At 53.4% G+C, this 16,408-nt stretch overlaps 2 protein-coding genes across 2 annotated transcripts; both read left to right on the forward strand.

Moving 5' to 3' along the window:
• Positions 1–1,561: 1,561 nt before the first annotated feature.
• LOC308675122 (methanethiol oxidase-like) lies at positions 1,562–6,962 on the forward strand (the record flags this gene model as incomplete). The annotated part of the gene is made up of 11 exons (XM_081340123.1): positions 1,562–1,592; positions 1,929–2,041; positions 3,073–3,258; positions 3,504–3,624; positions 3,733–3,915; positions 4,414–4,592; positions 5,428–5,506; positions 5,743–5,864; positions 6,123–6,215; positions 6,429–6,547; positions 6,800–6,962. The coding sequence occupies exons 1-11, from the start codon at positions 1,586–1,588 to the stop codon at positions 6,960–6,962; spliced, it is 1,365 nt and encodes a 454-aa protein (XP_081196249.1). The 5' UTR covers positions 1,562–1,585.
• Positions 6,963–8,024: 1,062 nt separating this feature from the next.
• Positions 8,025–14,922, forward strand: RFX5 (regulatory factor X5). Its single transcript, XM_081340614.1, has 10 exons — positions 8,025–8,339; positions 9,216–9,356; positions 9,914–9,947; positions 10,140–10,222; positions 10,582–10,701; positions 10,887–11,003; positions 11,172–11,253; positions 11,836–12,034; positions 12,299–12,387; positions 12,749–14,922. The coding sequence occupies exons 2-10, from the start codon at positions 9,229–9,231 to the stop codon at positions 13,889–13,891; spliced, it is 1,995 nt and encodes a 664-aa protein (XP_081196740.1). The 5' UTR covers positions 8,025–8,339; positions 9,216–9,228; the 3' UTR covers positions 13,892–14,922.
• Positions 14,923–16,408: the final 1,486 nt, after the last annotated feature.

A 16,408-nucleotide genomic window follows, 5' to 3' on the forward strand; every position in this document is an offset into this window, starting at 1 on the left:
ATGCACGAGACTGCCTTTTGCGCCATTGCACCCAAGAAACCATTGCCCAGTTTGGCTTCCTGCACAGAACCCGAACCAAACTTTGAAGAGTCCAAGTCCGTAGAATGTGAGGGTTGGAAAAAGGGCCTTGGAGATCACCTAGACCAGGGGTAAGGAGCCTTGGCTCTTTGTTGACTTGAATTCCTGAGTCTGCATGGCTGGCTCAGGAATTCTGGGTACTGAAGTCCACAAGTCGTCAAAGAGCCACGGTTCCCTAACCCTGACCTAGACTATCTCCCTTGTCTGCTGTGGGAACGCAGATGGATGGGGGGGTCCCTGGTCCCTCGTTCAGGAAGATGCTACCTCGAGATCCCATGAATCTTGGTGGGGTAGAGCTCCATTTTCTAAAAACCCAACAAAGGCCACGGACGGGGGGGGGAAGGGGCGGCAGAAGGGTAAAACCTCTATGAAGATCAGGAGGAAGCAAGAAAGTTGAAAAAGTTGTAAAACTCTAGCTCGGACAGGAGAGTTGAAAGGGACTTTGTGAGGGAGGAGAGGAGAGCCGAGACTGGCAATTCCAGCCTTAGCCTCATCAAAGGGCATTAAGTGGCTAGCACTCAGCATCAGGAAGAGCTTAGCAGGTGTAATTGAGACGAATTCACACCACAGTGGTAAGTCTGATGTTACCACTTATGAAATTAAAAATTGCCTGGGCTAGGGCACACCCCCTAGTGCTTGCTGGACCCACTTTCTGAGCCACAGAGCTTCTCTGCAATTGGGAGAAGAAACATTTTCTGGGAATCTGGAGACTTCAGATTCTAACTTCTTGAGATTGCACACCAACTCAAAACTCTTTGCAAAGATGCAGACAGACCTCCGTTCCATTGGCAGAGCCCTCAAAACGTGAAAACATCTCCAAATTTTCTGGCTTCTGTTTCTTCCAGTGTTCCCTCTCCAATTGGCTATTCTCTTGCGCTGTGAGTCTGGTTATTCGGATCCGAGTCAGCAAAACTACAAAATCAGAAGATGTGGGTTGAGATAACTTGTTCTGAGGATGCAATCAAAAGCGTGTGAGGAGAAAGAGATGAAACAGACCTGTTAATAGGGCCTCTCTTTCTGAGCAGCCCCAAAGGGTGTGGAATCAGCTGGCTAGGCTTCTCTGATATGGGATGAAGGGAGAGAGCCTCTGGGTTTTCAGGGATCAGCAATTTTCTTAATGAGTTCCTTCGGCGTGCACCCTCCGGGAATGCAACAAGGTTTGGTCAGGTCTCCTGGGTTATATAAACCGGATGCAGGCAGGCTGGAGAATCTCAGGCTGGAGAATCTCAGGCATGCAAGCTGCGGCAGTGCTAAAGAGAGAGAAGGAAATGCACAAGCAACGAGCAAGAGATGGGGAGAAGGCACCTGCAAAGATGCCAAGCAAAGGTTGGGAATCGATCTGGCTTTGTTCCCCAATGGCACCTGTCTCCTTCAAACACCTGCGTCTTCTTTGTCCCTCATGCTGCCAAGAAGCTAAATCTCTCTGTCTCTCTCTCTCTCTTTCCTTTATCAAGAGGGAGAATTATGTTGCTATCCGGGCCCTGGGTATCCAACGCCTTTGGATGCCATGAGAGGTAAGAAGGGGGGATCCGATCCTCTTCCGGAGAGCAGAGCAGGGAAGTGGGTGTTGAGTCCAGGCAGAGCTGCGCAGGTGAGGCGTGGGCTCACACTTCGTATTAAGCCGCCTCGATTGAAGCATGAAGGGTGGAGCAAGCTTAACGAAGTCGTCGGGCGTAAGACTTCCGATCCGGTATCAAGATCCTGGAACAAAGATTCAATCCATAGCACAAGTTAACCCAGTAACCAACTTTAACAGGATGGGCAAATGTAAAAGTTGTAGCTCAAACAAAACCGTTTTAAGGTTCAAGTCCAAGATCCTAAAATGTGGATTTATCTTTTTTCCCCTCCAGGACCGCGAGAGAGGCTGATGTATGTGACTTGCGTCTTAACTGAGTCAGGGACCCAGATGCCAGATTATCTTGCCACAGTGGATGTTGATCCTAAATCTCCCACTTTTTGCCAAGTATGACAGCACTTACTTCTTTGGGAACATGGGAACGCTTGTCCGGCTTCCTCTTCCTCGTTTAATACCTGGCGTTCCAGTTCAGGGTCTGTGGATGGGGGCGGAAGATAAAAAGTTGCTTTGTAATGCTCCAAATGGACGTAAAACCTGAGAGATGTTTTAGAAGTACACGGGGGGGGGGCTGAACTCAGAGGCAGCTTTCACTCCGCCTTAGCAAACGAAGGAGATCGCTTACAGACTGAAACCAGAGGTGTTGGAATTGAAGTAATTTAGGAAAATAGTCAGTTCGCTTAATGGCTGCTTCACTCACTGACCGGGTTCCCGGCTGCAATTGTTGCCCTAAGTGGAGGGCAATCTGCGCTATTTACCACACGCTCAGAGATATTTTCAATTTCTAAGACACTTTTTACTAAAGACTAGAATAATAAAATCAAGCTGGGAACAATTAAGTTAAATCAAATTAAGGGAGTCCTTGGTTCCAAGCTCAGCAGCTCCCGGCATCTGGACTGTTTCCAGCCGTTCTGTTCCTCGGTGCCTAATGAGTGTCTTCAGGCGGATCTGCCATGTTCACATTTTTGTGTCAGCAGAGTTGTGGTCAGTTACGCCTAGCACAGACACCTTAACTAGGTGCAGCTGAGGCAGGGACCGTCCTGGCAGAGCTGCGGGAAGCCTAAAGCTTGCTCACAATGCACGAAATAAGCGGGCGATGCTCAGACGCCAGCTGTTGCGTTCACACACGCGAGAACCTGGGAAGGGAAGAAAAAGGCTTGTTGCAGGGATGCCCGTTCTGTCGGTGAGATTCTGCTTGCCAGTTGGAAGTGGAAGGAACATGCGTTCTGCCAGCAACAATCCACCACCCACACGATCTTCCACCAAGCAGAAGACTTACTAGCAAAAATTCCACTCCGCGTTTGCATCCAAAAACATATGCAGATCACAAACTCTTGGGAATCACACGGAGAAGCCCAACTCCAGGCAAGGAGATAAATAATGCTTGTTTAATCTCTGCCACCCCAATCTTCCCCCACCAGGTTATTCACCGGCTGCAAATGCCCTTCATTAATGATGAGCTTCACTGTTTGGGCTGGAACACTGGAAGTAGCTGTTTTGGAGACCCCACCAAGAAGCGCAACCGGCTGGTCCTTCCATGTTTCAGCTCTTCGCGGATTTATGTTGTGGACACGGGGACTGACCCCCAAGCTCCCTGCCTGTTTAAGGTAGGCCCCCCACTGACAGAGGGTGCAAGTCAGGGAATTGGGCTGGAAGGGGTTCCCCAAAGGCCCCTGTGATGTGGGGGGGGGGCTTTAAAGCTGTACACCACCATTACCCACCCCCTGACCTGGCCCCAACCTCTTAACGTCCATTTTCACAGGGGTCTTGGCGTTTTTAGACAAAAGCATTTTGCAGAAGTGAGAAGAAGGAAAACAGAATTGCAATGTAAGAGTTTTTATTACCCCGACAGGTGATTGAACCTAGGGAGGTCTTCTGTAAAACCAACCTGGCTACATTGCACACCGCACACTTTATGCCCCCCGGAGATGTCGTGATCGCCGCTCTAGGGGACCTCTATGGCAACGGAAAAGGTACCACTGGGCAGAGCCCTTTTCCTTTCGGCCAACCCTTCCCGGCAGTCACCTGCACCTGTCTGAGTTAATTTGCATTCCCCCCTCCCCCGCACACCCCAATCGCAGGAGCATTTGTTGTTGTGGATGCGGAAACTTGGGAAGTGAAGGGCACCTGGAACCACCCCGGGGATGCCGCTGCCAAAGGCTGCGACTTCTGGTTCCAACCCAGGCAAAACGTCCTAGTCAGCACTGAAGCAGGAGACCCCAAATTCTTCTCCAATGGCTTCAACCTTGAAGATCTGAAGAAAGGTGAGGTGCCAAAACTATGCCAACTTCTGGCACGTTGGAATTCAAAACCCAGCAGGTCTGCCCTCCAATGTAAGGAGGGAGCCGGGACTCTTTGGGGAAATGGGACGCTTGCCCACCCTAACCCTAACCCTTCCCCAAGAGCTGGCAGCTCAGCTTCTGCTTGGAGGCCTCTGACAGGAGAAAGCCCCCAGCCTTCCAAGGCCCCCAACCTTTTGGGCACCAGGGACCGCTTCTGCGGGGAGAGGGTTTTCCGCGGACCGGAGGGGGCCTGGTTTCACGTCCCGCCTGCATCCCCACGGATGGGGCTTTGCTTGTTTGGGTGGCCCGGTTTCTGGGCTGCTGCAGCCCGGTGCCAGTCCATGGGCCGGGGGTCGGGGGGGACCCCTGTTCTGAGCAACTGCTTAGCGAAACCCTCTGCCTCCCCCTGGGCGCTTTCTAGCAGGAAGCATTCCTACTCACCAGAAGAAATGAAGCCGATTCTTCTCTTTTCCTCCGCAGACCGCTATGGGCGCTGCCTGAATGTGTGGGACCTGACCACCCACTGCCTTGTCCAGTCCATTGACCTGGGGGAGGATTCTGTCCCCCTGCATGTCCGTTTCTTGCACAACCCAGATTCCCCACATGGCTTTGTGGGCTGCGCCCTTGACGGCGCTTTGCATCACATTTTCAGAAAGCAGGTGAAAACGAGTAGGATTTCTTTCTCCTTTCCGTGAGAAAGAGCCGGCATCCGAGGCTTCAGCTTAGAATAAATTACAGAGTTAATGGATAAAATGCAGCGGTTAAAACAACCCAATATACTACAGGTAGTTCTCGACTTATGGCCAAAATTAGGACAGGAACTTCCATTGCTAAGTGAAAGGGAGTCACATCTGATGTTTAGCAGCTTTTTGCCATGGCTGTTAAGTGAATCACGTGGGTCATTAAGGAAATCCAGCTTCCCCCGTTGACTTAGCTTCTCAAAAGACCTCTGGGGAGGTCGCGAATGAGGACCACGTGACACCACAAGTATCCTAAATCCACGCCAAGTGCTGAATTTCGACCACCTGACCAGGGGAACAGAGGTCATAGTTCACTTTTTTCAGAACCATCGTAACTTCAAATGGCTGTAAGCTGAGGACTACCTGTAATTCGTCTTCTGTGATCATGACGATATGGAAGTCCTCAGCAACAGGAACCTGAATGTTGAATCGCAGAGTCAGAAGAAGATTTGGGGACAAAGGGGGTCATCCTGAGGGAGTGGGCCACCCAGCTCCATCGGTTCATCTTCTTTTTATGGCAGAGAAACCGTGTTAACTTCTCCTGAGGAGAAAGGGGGCTGAAAGAGAATGGAGAGAGCGCCAAGGACCCCCCAGGAGCTGAAAGAGTGGAACTCAGAAGCTACAGGAGTATTTCAAATCTCTTTGAAAGGCTTCAGATCAGGAGGCAGACACAACAGGAAGCGGAAGGGCTGGTGCGAACGTGTTGGAAGGGAGACCTTTCCACGTCCCAACCAGCCTTGTGTGTCCCTTGCAGGATGGGTCGTGGGCCACGGAGAAGGTAATCCAGATCCCAAAGAAGGTGGTCACTGGCTGGTACCAACCTGAAATGGCATGTGAGTAAATAAAGTTCAGGGGGGCTTTTGTCCTGGCACTTAGGTCTCCATCCTCTACCTTTGTATTGTGCTGGAGTTCACACCCTCTGGGAAGGATTTTCAGCATCTTTGGAGAACGGGCTGAGTGCCTCGTGGCCGAGAGATCGGCACATTTTGGGGAAACACCGAGACGTCCAAAACTTTCCATGCCAGGGAATTAAACCTGACCTTATTTCTCGGCACCTTCTGCTCTCCAGCGTTCCTCACAGCCATTGTCATTTCGCTGGATGACCGTTTCCTGTACCTGAGCAACTGGTACCACGGCGATGTCCGACAGTACGACATCTCCGACCCCCACTGCCCTCGGCTGACGGGCCAGGTGAGACCCCTCCCGCCCAAAGGCCCTGCAACCGTGAGGAAGGCCCGGGGTCGTCTTCTTCCACCCTCAGAACCAGGATGTTGGGTTAAGCAGACGTTGGGTTAACCCAGGCCCCATTTACCGGCAACTGCTGGGAGAACCTCCACATTCAGACGGGGTCCACCTTCAAATACCACGGTCTGGGCAGAGAGAAAGGGCAGCTCGGGGAAGGGCAGACTGTCCTTCGGTCTGAGCTGACCCTCCCTTTGGGCCCCGCAGGTGTTTGTCGGAGGCAGCATCCAGAAAGGCGGGGTGGTGACTGTGATTGAGGACGAAGAGCTCGAATGCCAACCAGATCCGTTCATGCTCCAGGTGAGCCTCCCTTTTCTCAGAAGGGTTCCGGGTTCGAGACATGTACGGGAAACGTGCTGGGCATAACTGTCAATGGACAGCGTGGATTCTCGGTGGGACACCTTGAAATGCCCCAAATGAGTCTCCTGAGGCAGACTGAAACTAAGCAGCCACATGTTACCCTTTATGGACCACCTACGTTTCTTGACCACTCCTCGCTTTTTTTCACCTCAGGGGAGGAGAGTCCACGGGGGACCCCAAATGCTCCAGCTCAGCTTGGACGGAAAAAGGCTTTATGTCACCAACAGCCTCTACACACCGTGGGACAAGCAATTTTACCCACAAATGGTCAGGTATGAAGTCTCTCAATAGACGAAGAACCTTCAGACCAAATTGGTGGGGTGGGTTAGGGTTTCTCCTCATTCTGTTCCTTCTTGCATTACATACCAAATCAATCCTATACCTACCTTCTATTGCTTTGTCATTGCCTCTCCATTTATGCTGGAACTGCAGAGTTCCCTAATCAGCGTCTCCAGCATTATGAAGGCCCAAATAAGCAAGCAAAAGACCATCTTTTCTACCCCTGAATTCTTCTTCCTTTGCAGGGAGGGGTCAGTCATGCTCCAGATTGATGTGGACACCGAGAGAGGGGGCCTCTGTGTGAACCCGGACTTCCTGGTGGATTTCGGGAAGGAGCCGTATGGTCCCGCTCGTGCACGCGAAATGCGTTACCCGGGAGGAGACTGCACCTCAGAGATCTGGACCTGAGACCCTCCTCCCAGCCCACCCTCCTGCTAAGCTGGCCTTTAGGGGTCAGGAAGTGGGCTGTGGAGCAAGTCAAAACCAGAATGTTGGCTTGTAGAGTAGCACAGATATCCGCATTTGAAGACGATGCAAACAAAGAAATTAAAAATATTATAATAAAGAATCTTCTTGGCATTGCAGATTACCAGTTGACCAAGTCTCTGTGTCTCTCATGCAATTTATTCTGACCAACTCCTTTTTCCCAGGGCTGATGGAAGGGCTGGCTCAAAGTTACTCACCGTGGCTTTCATGCCTAAAACAGGATTAAAATCCATGGTCGCCCAGTGTCTAATCCAGCATCAAACTGGCTCTCCATCCATAAGTTAGGCCATACACTAATTAATGTTGGCCTCAGATTCACCACCACCCTGATTAAGGCAGAATAGTTGATTAAATCAAATCAAAGAGATCGGCCAAAATACCTTTTCTCCCTGTTTTCCCCAAAATGAGTGATTGTTTGGGCAGTGAAAATTTTGCTCCTTCTGGTTCCTTGGCTGCCAAAACAACTCTCTGGATGGAGAACGAGTGCAAATCTTCTAACCCTGGGAAGCAATTCAAAGCCTATGGAATCCTTCATTCTTTGATTGCGACTAGCCACAATACACAACAGCCCTGGATGATGGGAGGTGTAGTACCAACCCATGCAGAGAAGAAAACAGCTCCTTGGCTTCGAACCTTGGAGATGCATATACACACACACACGCACGCACGCACTCCTTCTGCAAAAGCAGATGATCAACCCCGGAGCAAGACCCGCAACCGGCTGTAATTCTCCGCGGCTCAGCCCAGTCTATCTGAAGCCAATCTCTCTTTCTCCCCGCCCCCTTCTTCCTAGTTCGCTTCTTAAACTGACAGAGTCCCGACCAATCGCCGACACGTTGCCAGGCAGACTTCCCAGCCCCTTCAACCAATCGCCGGCCGCGCCCGGCTTGTATCCGGGTGGAAAAAGCAGAGGCAGCCATTTGCATTACAGCAAGCGCCAGTATCCGGGCAGAACTGAAGCGGGCTGGCCAATCAGGGAAAAAGAAAAGCCGAGGCTGCCTCCCGCCCGAGCGCCACTTTCTTTTTTCCCCTTGTCTTTTTGAGACCGAAAGTGGCCGAGATGATGCGCGGCGGGGCAGAGACGCGGCCGGGGTTTTGCTCTCCGGATCCCGCCCGAGCAGACGGGGGGATCCCTTAACCCTCCGCAGGGTCCCAGGCCTTTCCAGAGGCTTCTCCTCTCTTTTCCATGCCTTTTTTTCCGGCATGCAAAATCTCCCTTTTCTGTTTGCAATTGGATCAAGACGCCTAAGAAGCCCGGACCGTTGCAGGCCGAAGAATTGCAGCCCGGGGAGGAAAGAGGCAAGTGAATTCCAGCCAGAAATTGCTGATGGTTGTTGTTGTTGTTTTGTAAAGCTTTGCAGGGACCACAACTAGGAAAAAACAGCAGCTTTGTTGCCGGGAGAGAGAGAGAGAGAGAGAGAGAGAGGAGAAGGAAACGAAACTTTTAAAAAAAGCCATAAAATGCCTGGAAATGCCCATCCTGGGGCGGGCTGGGTTTGAAAGCAGCAGGCGGAGAAAGGGATTGCAAAACTCCTTTGCGGAAAGAGAAAGGGCAATTGGCAGCTTCGAAAGACGATGCTGCTGCTGCAGCTTCTCTCTCGCTGGGAGAATTCAGAAATTTCATTCGAATTTCCCTCTTCCAGGAAGCTAATTGCCACCTAAGCTGCGGCAGCCCATATGTTTATTAAGGTGGTTTTTTTTTCCCCTTCCCCATCGTGGGAGAAAAAGTGTGTGTGTGTGTGTGTGTGTGTGTGTGTAGGTGGGGGACAAAGAAAGTTGTGAAGGTGAGGCAGGAGGGCTAAAGGCGCGACCCAGAGGTGCCCTCCTGTGCCCTGGGAAAAGCAGCCTTGGAAAGAAGAACGGGTGGGAAGGATCAAGGAGAAAAGAACCTTTAAAATAGACCCCTTTTCTGAAGTTTTAAGGTATTTCTGCCACACCCCCCCCCCCCCAAAGTCTTCCATTGATTAAAAGCAGTTATTCGGTGCCACGAGATTTACGATGCTGGCGAGTCAACTAAGAATAAGAATAAGTCAAAACAAAGTACAAAGAACAAAGTAAAAAACAACAAAATGCAGTGGTTGAAACTGGAAGTTTCGTACGAAATTAAATCAAAATAAAACGCCTTGCCGGGGAGATACTAAAGGGGGCCGGGGTCTCCCTCTCCTTCTGGTTCAGGGGCACCGGTGCCATGGCGGATGACGGCGGCCTGTTGGCAAAGATTGTGGAAAACGGGAGCGAAATTTTGGAGGCCGAGGCGCAAGGAGACTGCAGCACAGAGCCGAACACCTTGCTGCAGAAGCTGAAGAGTGCCATCTCGTAAGGGAGACAGACGCCTTGGATTCCCCTTCTGCCCCGTGATTCTGATTTTTCAAGAGCGCCGGGTCCAGTTCAGGAAGACGAGGAGAGCGCAGACAGAACCTAAATTTCTAGCCTCGTACAGGGGCAGTTAAGTTTGGGGCTTCTCCACAAAAATGTTCCGCTTCATCTGTGGAACTGCCTGCCACGAGAAACGGCCATAGGTTTAGAAGGCTTTCGAAGGAAAGGTGGAGCGGCTGGCAAAGATTAAAGGCCTCATTGCAAGGGGTATTTTGAGAGACCAGGGGCATCTTTGTAGAATTAAGCACAGGGTGGGTCATTCTGGTTGCTGTTGGAAAGAGGAAAGTAAATTACCAGTCCAAGTGTGTTCTTAGCTAAGGACAGCCAGGCCTGGTCAGTTAGGATGAGAGGCCACCAGGAATAGACGGGGACCTCCATCCCATCCCAACCCCTTCCCTACCGCTGGCCAGAAGGCAAAGCCCATCCTCCAGGCGCTGAGCTCCCTTCCAAGCAGATTTTTGCCCTGACGCAACGCGTTTTTCTCGTTTTTCCGACAGAAAGTCTATCCAGAGCAAAGTGGACTTGATCTTGGTAAGTTTTCTGATCTCCCCACCGGACTCCCATCGGTCAGGCTCCTTGCAACGAGATGGGCAAACAGCAGGTGAAACAGGCGGGGTGCCACGACGGTCTGCTCGCCATGCGCAGCTCCCAAGTTGGGGTTTCCCTTCCTACCGATCCTCACTTTTCCCCCTCTCTCTTTCTCCCTGCCTTTGCCGTGAACAGCAAGATGTCCAGAAGTTTTCAGATTACGCCAAACTTTATCTGTATCTTCAGCTGCCTTCTGGGCCAGCTTCGGGAGAAAAAAGGTAGCTAAGCATAAGCGACTGTGGTCCCTGAATGTGGCTGTACAGGGGGAGCGCCCTTTGGAAGGCACCAGAGCCATCCCGTGGGAGCCGTCAGGCAGCCTCCGAAGCAGGGGTCTTCCAACTCGGCCCTTTGATGACTGGTAGACTTCAACTCCCAGAATTCCTCGTGCCTGGCTGAGGGATTCTGGGAGTTGAAGTCCACCAGTCATCAGAGGGCCGAGTTGGAAGACCCCTGCTCTAAGGGGAGGGAGGGAGGGACAGATGACAGACACGTAGATAAATAGAGATCAGGCTGAGAGGAGCCAATGGAAGGAGAGAGCCTGATTCTCTTCCTGATCCAATTCATTTTATTTCCCCAGCTTGGACCTCACTTCCCTCAACTCGGCAGAACAGATGCACGCCTGCACCTGGATACGGAACCACCTGGAGGAGTATCTGGACACCTGCTTGCCAAAGCAAGACGTGTACGATGCTTACAAGTGAGTAATCTGGGGCCGTCTATGGCCTTTCTCCCGGGGGGGGGCCCTCGCGCTTTTGCAGGAGCACCCCTTGGGCATCCCAAGAGATAAGCGAGAGGAGTAACAGTACTGGGCTGGCAGGCCGTGCCGGGGGAGGGGTGGGTGCCCCGGAAGAAAACGTGGCTGCCGTTGGTCTCTCTCGGCAGGCGCTACTGCGACAACCTTTGCAGCCGCTCGGTGAGCGCCGCCAATTTTGGCAAGATCATCAGGGAGATCTTTCCGAACATGAAAGCGAGAAGATTGGGTGGACGTGGGCAATCCAAATATCCTTTTTCCTACGATGGAGGGACTGGAGGGTGGGTGGAGGCACTTTCCTCCACCTTGGAGGGGGTCCCCAAGAATTTTCAGCCCCCTCCCTTGTTTTCACCTGGCCCTTTGGGCTGCAGTGTTCAGGGCCGTCCCCTGTCGTCGTTCCTTAATTCTCCTCCAACATATTGCTATAGTGGGATCCGTCGCAAAACGGTGGTCAACATGCCTCCACTGCCCAGCCTGGACCTTAAAGAAACAGAGACTGTAAGCTGTGTGGACTCGCTCGTGAATCACCTGCTGAGATCAAACAGAGACAGACAAGGCAGCTGGGCCTCGTAGCTTTGTCCCTGAAGAGATAGACTATCCCTGCAGCTGGAAGTTCCACGTAGCTCCCAGGAGGCATTTCCAACTGGCTTTTTCTCTAATCTTTTTAAAGCTTTCCTGCTGCAATACAGCTTGGGTAGAGTGGTCTTTGGCCACGGCCTGAGGGTTCAGGGCCTCCTCTGTTACACCCCTTTCCTGATAAAGGAGGACACGCTTGCATTTTTAGTTCGATTAGAGGCATCAGTGGGTGGAACAGGAGTTGCCTCCAGAAGTGGCCCATCACTAGAGGTTGCCGAGAAGACAGTGGACAGCCATTTGTCCAGAGTGGCACAGGGTCTCCTGCTTGAGGAAGGGGTTAGACTGGAGGACCTCCAGGCTCCCTCCCGGCTCTGTTATTCTGCATTTGACTTCTTCCAGCTGTGTTTGGGGGGGGGCTCCAGGGGGTTGGGGAAGGCAGCTAGGGAAGACTCGGGAGGAGGGGGCAGCCGATCCACGCCTGAGGCCAGTTCCGTGTCCCTGCAGCTGGAGCGAGCGGAGAGCAGCCACGCCTACAACGCCGAGGTGGTGGAAGCGGCCTGCGCCCTGACCTGCAACTGGGCCGAGAAGATCCTGAAGCGTTCCTTTGACAGCATCGTGGAGGTGGCCCAGTTCCTCCTCCAGCAGCACCTCATCAGCTCCCGCTCGGCCCACGCCGACCTAGTCATGGCCACGGTAGTCACAGGTGGGCCCTGGAGTCTGGGCCGGCCTGGGGCGTGGCGGGAGGGGGTGGCCTGCCCTTGGCTGGTGTCTCGCTCCTGACTTGTCCCATCTTCTCTGGGGGGGGGGCGGGAGGGTGGAAGATGCCGAACTCGAGAGACCCACAGCTTCGCTCTGGGATCCTCTTTGGGGCCGAGGCTGTCCCCTTCCCCACGTCTCTGCCTGCAACCCCTCCCCTAAACACCCTGATTGGCTGATCTTCCTTTGCTTCCATGCCCCCTGCCTGCAGAGCACCCCGAGAGCTCGTGGGGCAAGCGTCCCCCCCCAAAGAAAAGCGAGCCGGAAGCCACAGAAAGTGCAGCCAAAACACAACCTCAGGTACGAGACTCTGGCGCGTGTGTGTTTGGGGGGGGGAATTAGCCACCCCAGGGGAAACGGGAGGCTGGGAGACGGGCCAAGTGGACCGGGCAGAGGAATCCCAAAATGCGCTTTGTATAAATCAGATCCGAGAAAGAGTGGGCGATGTAGACCCCAGACCCAGCTCACGATTAAAGGACCACACCAGGAACCTCTAGAGAAACCCGCACATCTTGCACGAAGGAAGCGGCAGGCAGGCAAAGGCCGCCGTTTCCCAGCTTTGTGGGGTCCAAGTAGCCACTGTGACCCTCGGACTAGCCACACGGAGGAGCTGAAGGGGCTGGGGGCTTCTCCCATCTTTCCTCTGATCTTTGCATTTCAGGCTAAACCAGACAATGCGCTCAAGCCCTCGGCCCCCTCCCCACGGAGCGAAGCCAAGAAGCTGCCAGACGTGCCCCCCAAGAAGGCCAGCAGCCCGCAGGTCAACGCCTTGGTGGCCCGTCTCCCTCTGCTGCTTCCCCGTGTGCAAGTCCAGCCCGGGGACCACTTGGTGGTGTCTCCTGGGACGGCGGCTGTCCACTCTCCCCACCCCATCCTGGCTCCTAAGCTCACCCCCACCCCGGTGGGGGGAACGGTCAAAATGGCGCTGTCAGTGGGGACACCCCCCTCCACTCTGCTAGCCTCAGCCGTGAATGGGCCCCCCAGCCTGGTCAGCCAGCCGGCTGCTGTGCCGGTCATCAACATGGTGCCGGTCATCAACGTGGCAGTCCCACCCGCAGCCGAGAACCGGCCAAAGCCCCAAAGCACCTCCGGAGGGGCCAGTGCAGCGTCCGGCACCGAAGCCGGGCGCAGCCCTTGTGATCCGCAGAAAGTCAAGAGCCCCACCAAGCGGCCGGCAGACCGGCCCGGGGAGGTGACCGTGAAGAGGAAGCGTGGCCGGCCACGGAAGAAGCCAGACGAGCCTCCTGTGCTGGAGAACAGCATCCTCCGGAAAGAGCTCTCCAAAGGCAAGGAGGAGTCAGAGCCCGTGGTGGGGCCTGCACGTGGCCAAGAGCCCCCCGTGGCCTCGGATTCTTCCGCCCAGAACTTGAAAAAAGAGAGTTCCCAGGCAGAGCCCCCCCTGGGGTTGGCGCTCAAGAGACCGGCCCCTGAGGAGCCGAGGGAGGAAGGCCCGGCCGGGGCCAGGAACCTCATTGTGGCTCCCCCCAGGAAGATCTTGCCCTACCACCTCAGCGTCATCCGAACCCGGATGTCAGGTCCCCCGATCCTGCCGCCACCGCCGCCCTTAGGACGGGGTCTACAGGACTCCCCGCCACTGGACCAGCCGGACAGGCACGACTCCTTGGAAGACGATCTGCAGCCCACGGATCTTTCCCTGAAGTCTCGTCCGCCACTATCCAAGGACTGTTCGACAGGCTGGGCCTCGTGGGCGCCTGCGGGACGTTTGCAGTGGATCGGCGCAGACCGCGAGAAGTCGGCGGAGGCGGACGGCAGCTCAGGGGCGACAAGACAAGGCCCCAGCTGATGGCTCTGCCCGTTCCCGTTCCTTGGGTCTGCGTCCCTACGCGTTTCTCCCCAGCACACGCGTGTAGAAAGGGAATCCGGCAAAGCATGGGCCTGCAAGGCGCTTCACCCGACCTCATTTGATCATCGATGCTTCGCTTCCCCAAAGGCTCCAGGTGGGAAAGGCAAAGGGGGGGGCCCTTCAGACGGGCCCCCTTCTGCGAAACAGCAGTCGCCAAGTCGAGGCACGGGGAAGAGCCGAGCTGTCTCCAGGAAAACCGTGGGCCGCGTCTCGAAATCCTTTCCTAGAGGCAGAAGGTGGAGGAGAAGTTTCATTCTCAGATTTTGACACTGGGGGGGAAGGGGGTTATATTTCACCTGGGGGGGTTATTGTGGCATTTCATGTGGAAATCCTGTGGGCACCAGCAGCCTTTTGTGTTTAGAGACAATCATTTCACAGCCAAAGTTATGCTCCCCCCTTTCTGCTTTGGGGAGCTTCCAAGCTGAAGTTTAAAAACCGGCGACTGTTTCACTTCACGCCCGATTCCGTTGGAAGTCTTGGCTTTGCTCATTTCTCTCTTCCTAGCCCTCCCTCTTCCGTTTGTTGCTTTGTCTGTCAGTCCTGAATAAAGTTATGCAGAGTTTTTCTTTTCTTAAAAAAGGACTCTTGTCATTTCTTTGGTCAAGTTAGGACAAAGGCCGGAGAACGCCAAACGAGACAAACGTGGCTTTGGGGAATTTTTTCACCTCTGAAAGCACTGGGAGTGCAGGATAGGAACGTACGTTTTTATTCTTTTAATAGCCCAGTCGGGGATGGGGGGGGTGACTTTGAACTTGCAAGATCCGGTTAGTACAAGGATGGGAGACCACAAGGAAAGCCAGGGAGTCAAAAAGAAAGACCTTCTGTGTGCCCTTGCCAAGAAAGCCACCTAGACTAGTCCACAAGACTTTAGTTGTGTTGTTGCGTCGGTCGCAAAGGCTCTTTTTGACCACTAGGAGTTGCTGCGACACCAACGGGTGAGTTCTGGGCCTTTGCTTTGTGTGTGTGTGTGTGTGTGTGTGTGTGTGTGTGTGTGTGTGTGTGTGACCAGCAGACCGTCCATCCAGCCATTCCTAATTTGGGCTGAGCCACGGGACAAAAACAGGAGGAAGCAACAAAAGGGAAACGTGGTCCAGTTGGGTTTTGAGGCAACTCAGGCAGGCGACAGAAGCGAAGTAGGATTTCCAAAGAGGAGTGATTCGGGATTGGAAGTGGGGAGAGAACCAAACTCTCAGCAAAACCGAATTCTCTTGACTGAGGAGGTGGGTGGAAGCTCACTCCTTTGGGTCTGTCCCACACCTGGTGTGTTTTGGGGGGGACACAGCCCCACCCCCAAGCAACTCTGCACACGCCCAGGGAACAAGACTCCTCGATCCTCAATAGCTATCGGGATTCTCAAATGCTTCCGGTCGTGATTGTCCCAAAGGTGCTTTTCAAAAAGCAACTGGACTTTCTTGGGGTTGTGTTTTTTTTTCCCCTTGAAGACGTTTCGCTTCTCATCCAAGAAGCTTCTTCAGTTCTGATCCTCAATGGATTGTAAAAGAAAACTTCAGCTGGGCAAGGATCGAGGCAAACCTCCAGCGAGGACAAAGGACTTTAGTCAGGCCTGGGGAATAACAAATCGCCTGGGACTGTTTCATTCCAGCTGCCGGGAATAACGGAAGAAGAACGGCTGGAGTCATCCAGATCCAGCCAGGCCGGTGTGGCTTCCAAGCCTGCTTGGGACATTATGTGCCGGACAGGCGCATTCCAGACTCCTGAGTCAGGGCTGGTTATCCTGCCAGGGATGGAAGGTAAACAGGCCTCTGGGATTGCATTCCAGCTTGGCTGATATCTGAACCCGGAGCCGGAGTCGCATCGGGGCAAGTTCCAACATGTAGAAAAGACACTTGGGCATGCTCAAAAGGATGCTGGCCCTTTTTCCTAGCTCAGCCTTCAGAGGTTTTGTAAGGAAAGGGGGATTCGAACGACGCACGCACCGATCCACACCCTTTTCCGTGGAAGAGTTAATGAGTTGGAAAGGCTTCCTGCAGCCTGTACAAAACGGCTTCGGGGACAGATGGCGACTCCTGAAGGAGCAGAACTGGGATTGTGTGTAGAGCAATTGCGGAAGGGGCTGGGAGAGAGAGAGAGAGAGAGAGAGAGAGAGAGAGAAAGAGAGAGAGAGAGAGAGATCGTACAGTAACTAACAGAGCTTCTGTCTTCTCCAGCAGTCTACCTTGCCAAAGGGATAAGTCAGGGCTGGCGTTCTCTGTGAGCTGCAGCTCAGCTCGTCCCCCACTTGTCCTTTCCAACTACAAAGTGCAAGCATATTGATCGAAAGTCCTTTCCCTGTCGTTATCTGCTTCCCCGGAACCAGCGATCTGCCTTCCCTTTCATTATAAAACGTAATAAAATAAATAAATAAATCCCCTTTCGTTGCCTTAGCTGCCCTCAAGCCAAGGCCGGCTGTATCTCAGTACATTGTGCAAAGGCTCCACCTTGGAAACAAACTGAAAC

This window comes from Vipera berus (assembly GCF_964194415.1).
Source record: "Vipera berus genome assembly, chromosome: 16".
In the NCBI taxonomy this organism is placed as follows: Eukaryota; Metazoa; Chordata; class Lepidosauria; order Squamata; family Viperidae; genus Vipera; species Vipera berus.

Bases quoted from the DNA above. Each gene is read 5' to 3' on its own strand.
- RFX5 (XM_081340614.1), top strand. From the start codon at position 9,229: ATGGCGGATGACGGCGGCCTGTTGGCAAAGATTGTGGAAAACGGGAGC. The intron at 9,948-10,139 runs GTAAGTTTTCTG...TGCCGTGAACAG, and splicing joins GCAAAGTGGACTTGATCTTG to CAAGATGTCCAGAAGTTTTC. The intron at 11,254-11,835 runs GTAAGCTGTGTG...GTGTCCCTGCAG, and splicing joins ACCTTAAAGAAACAGAGACT to CTGGAGCGAGCGGAGAGCAG.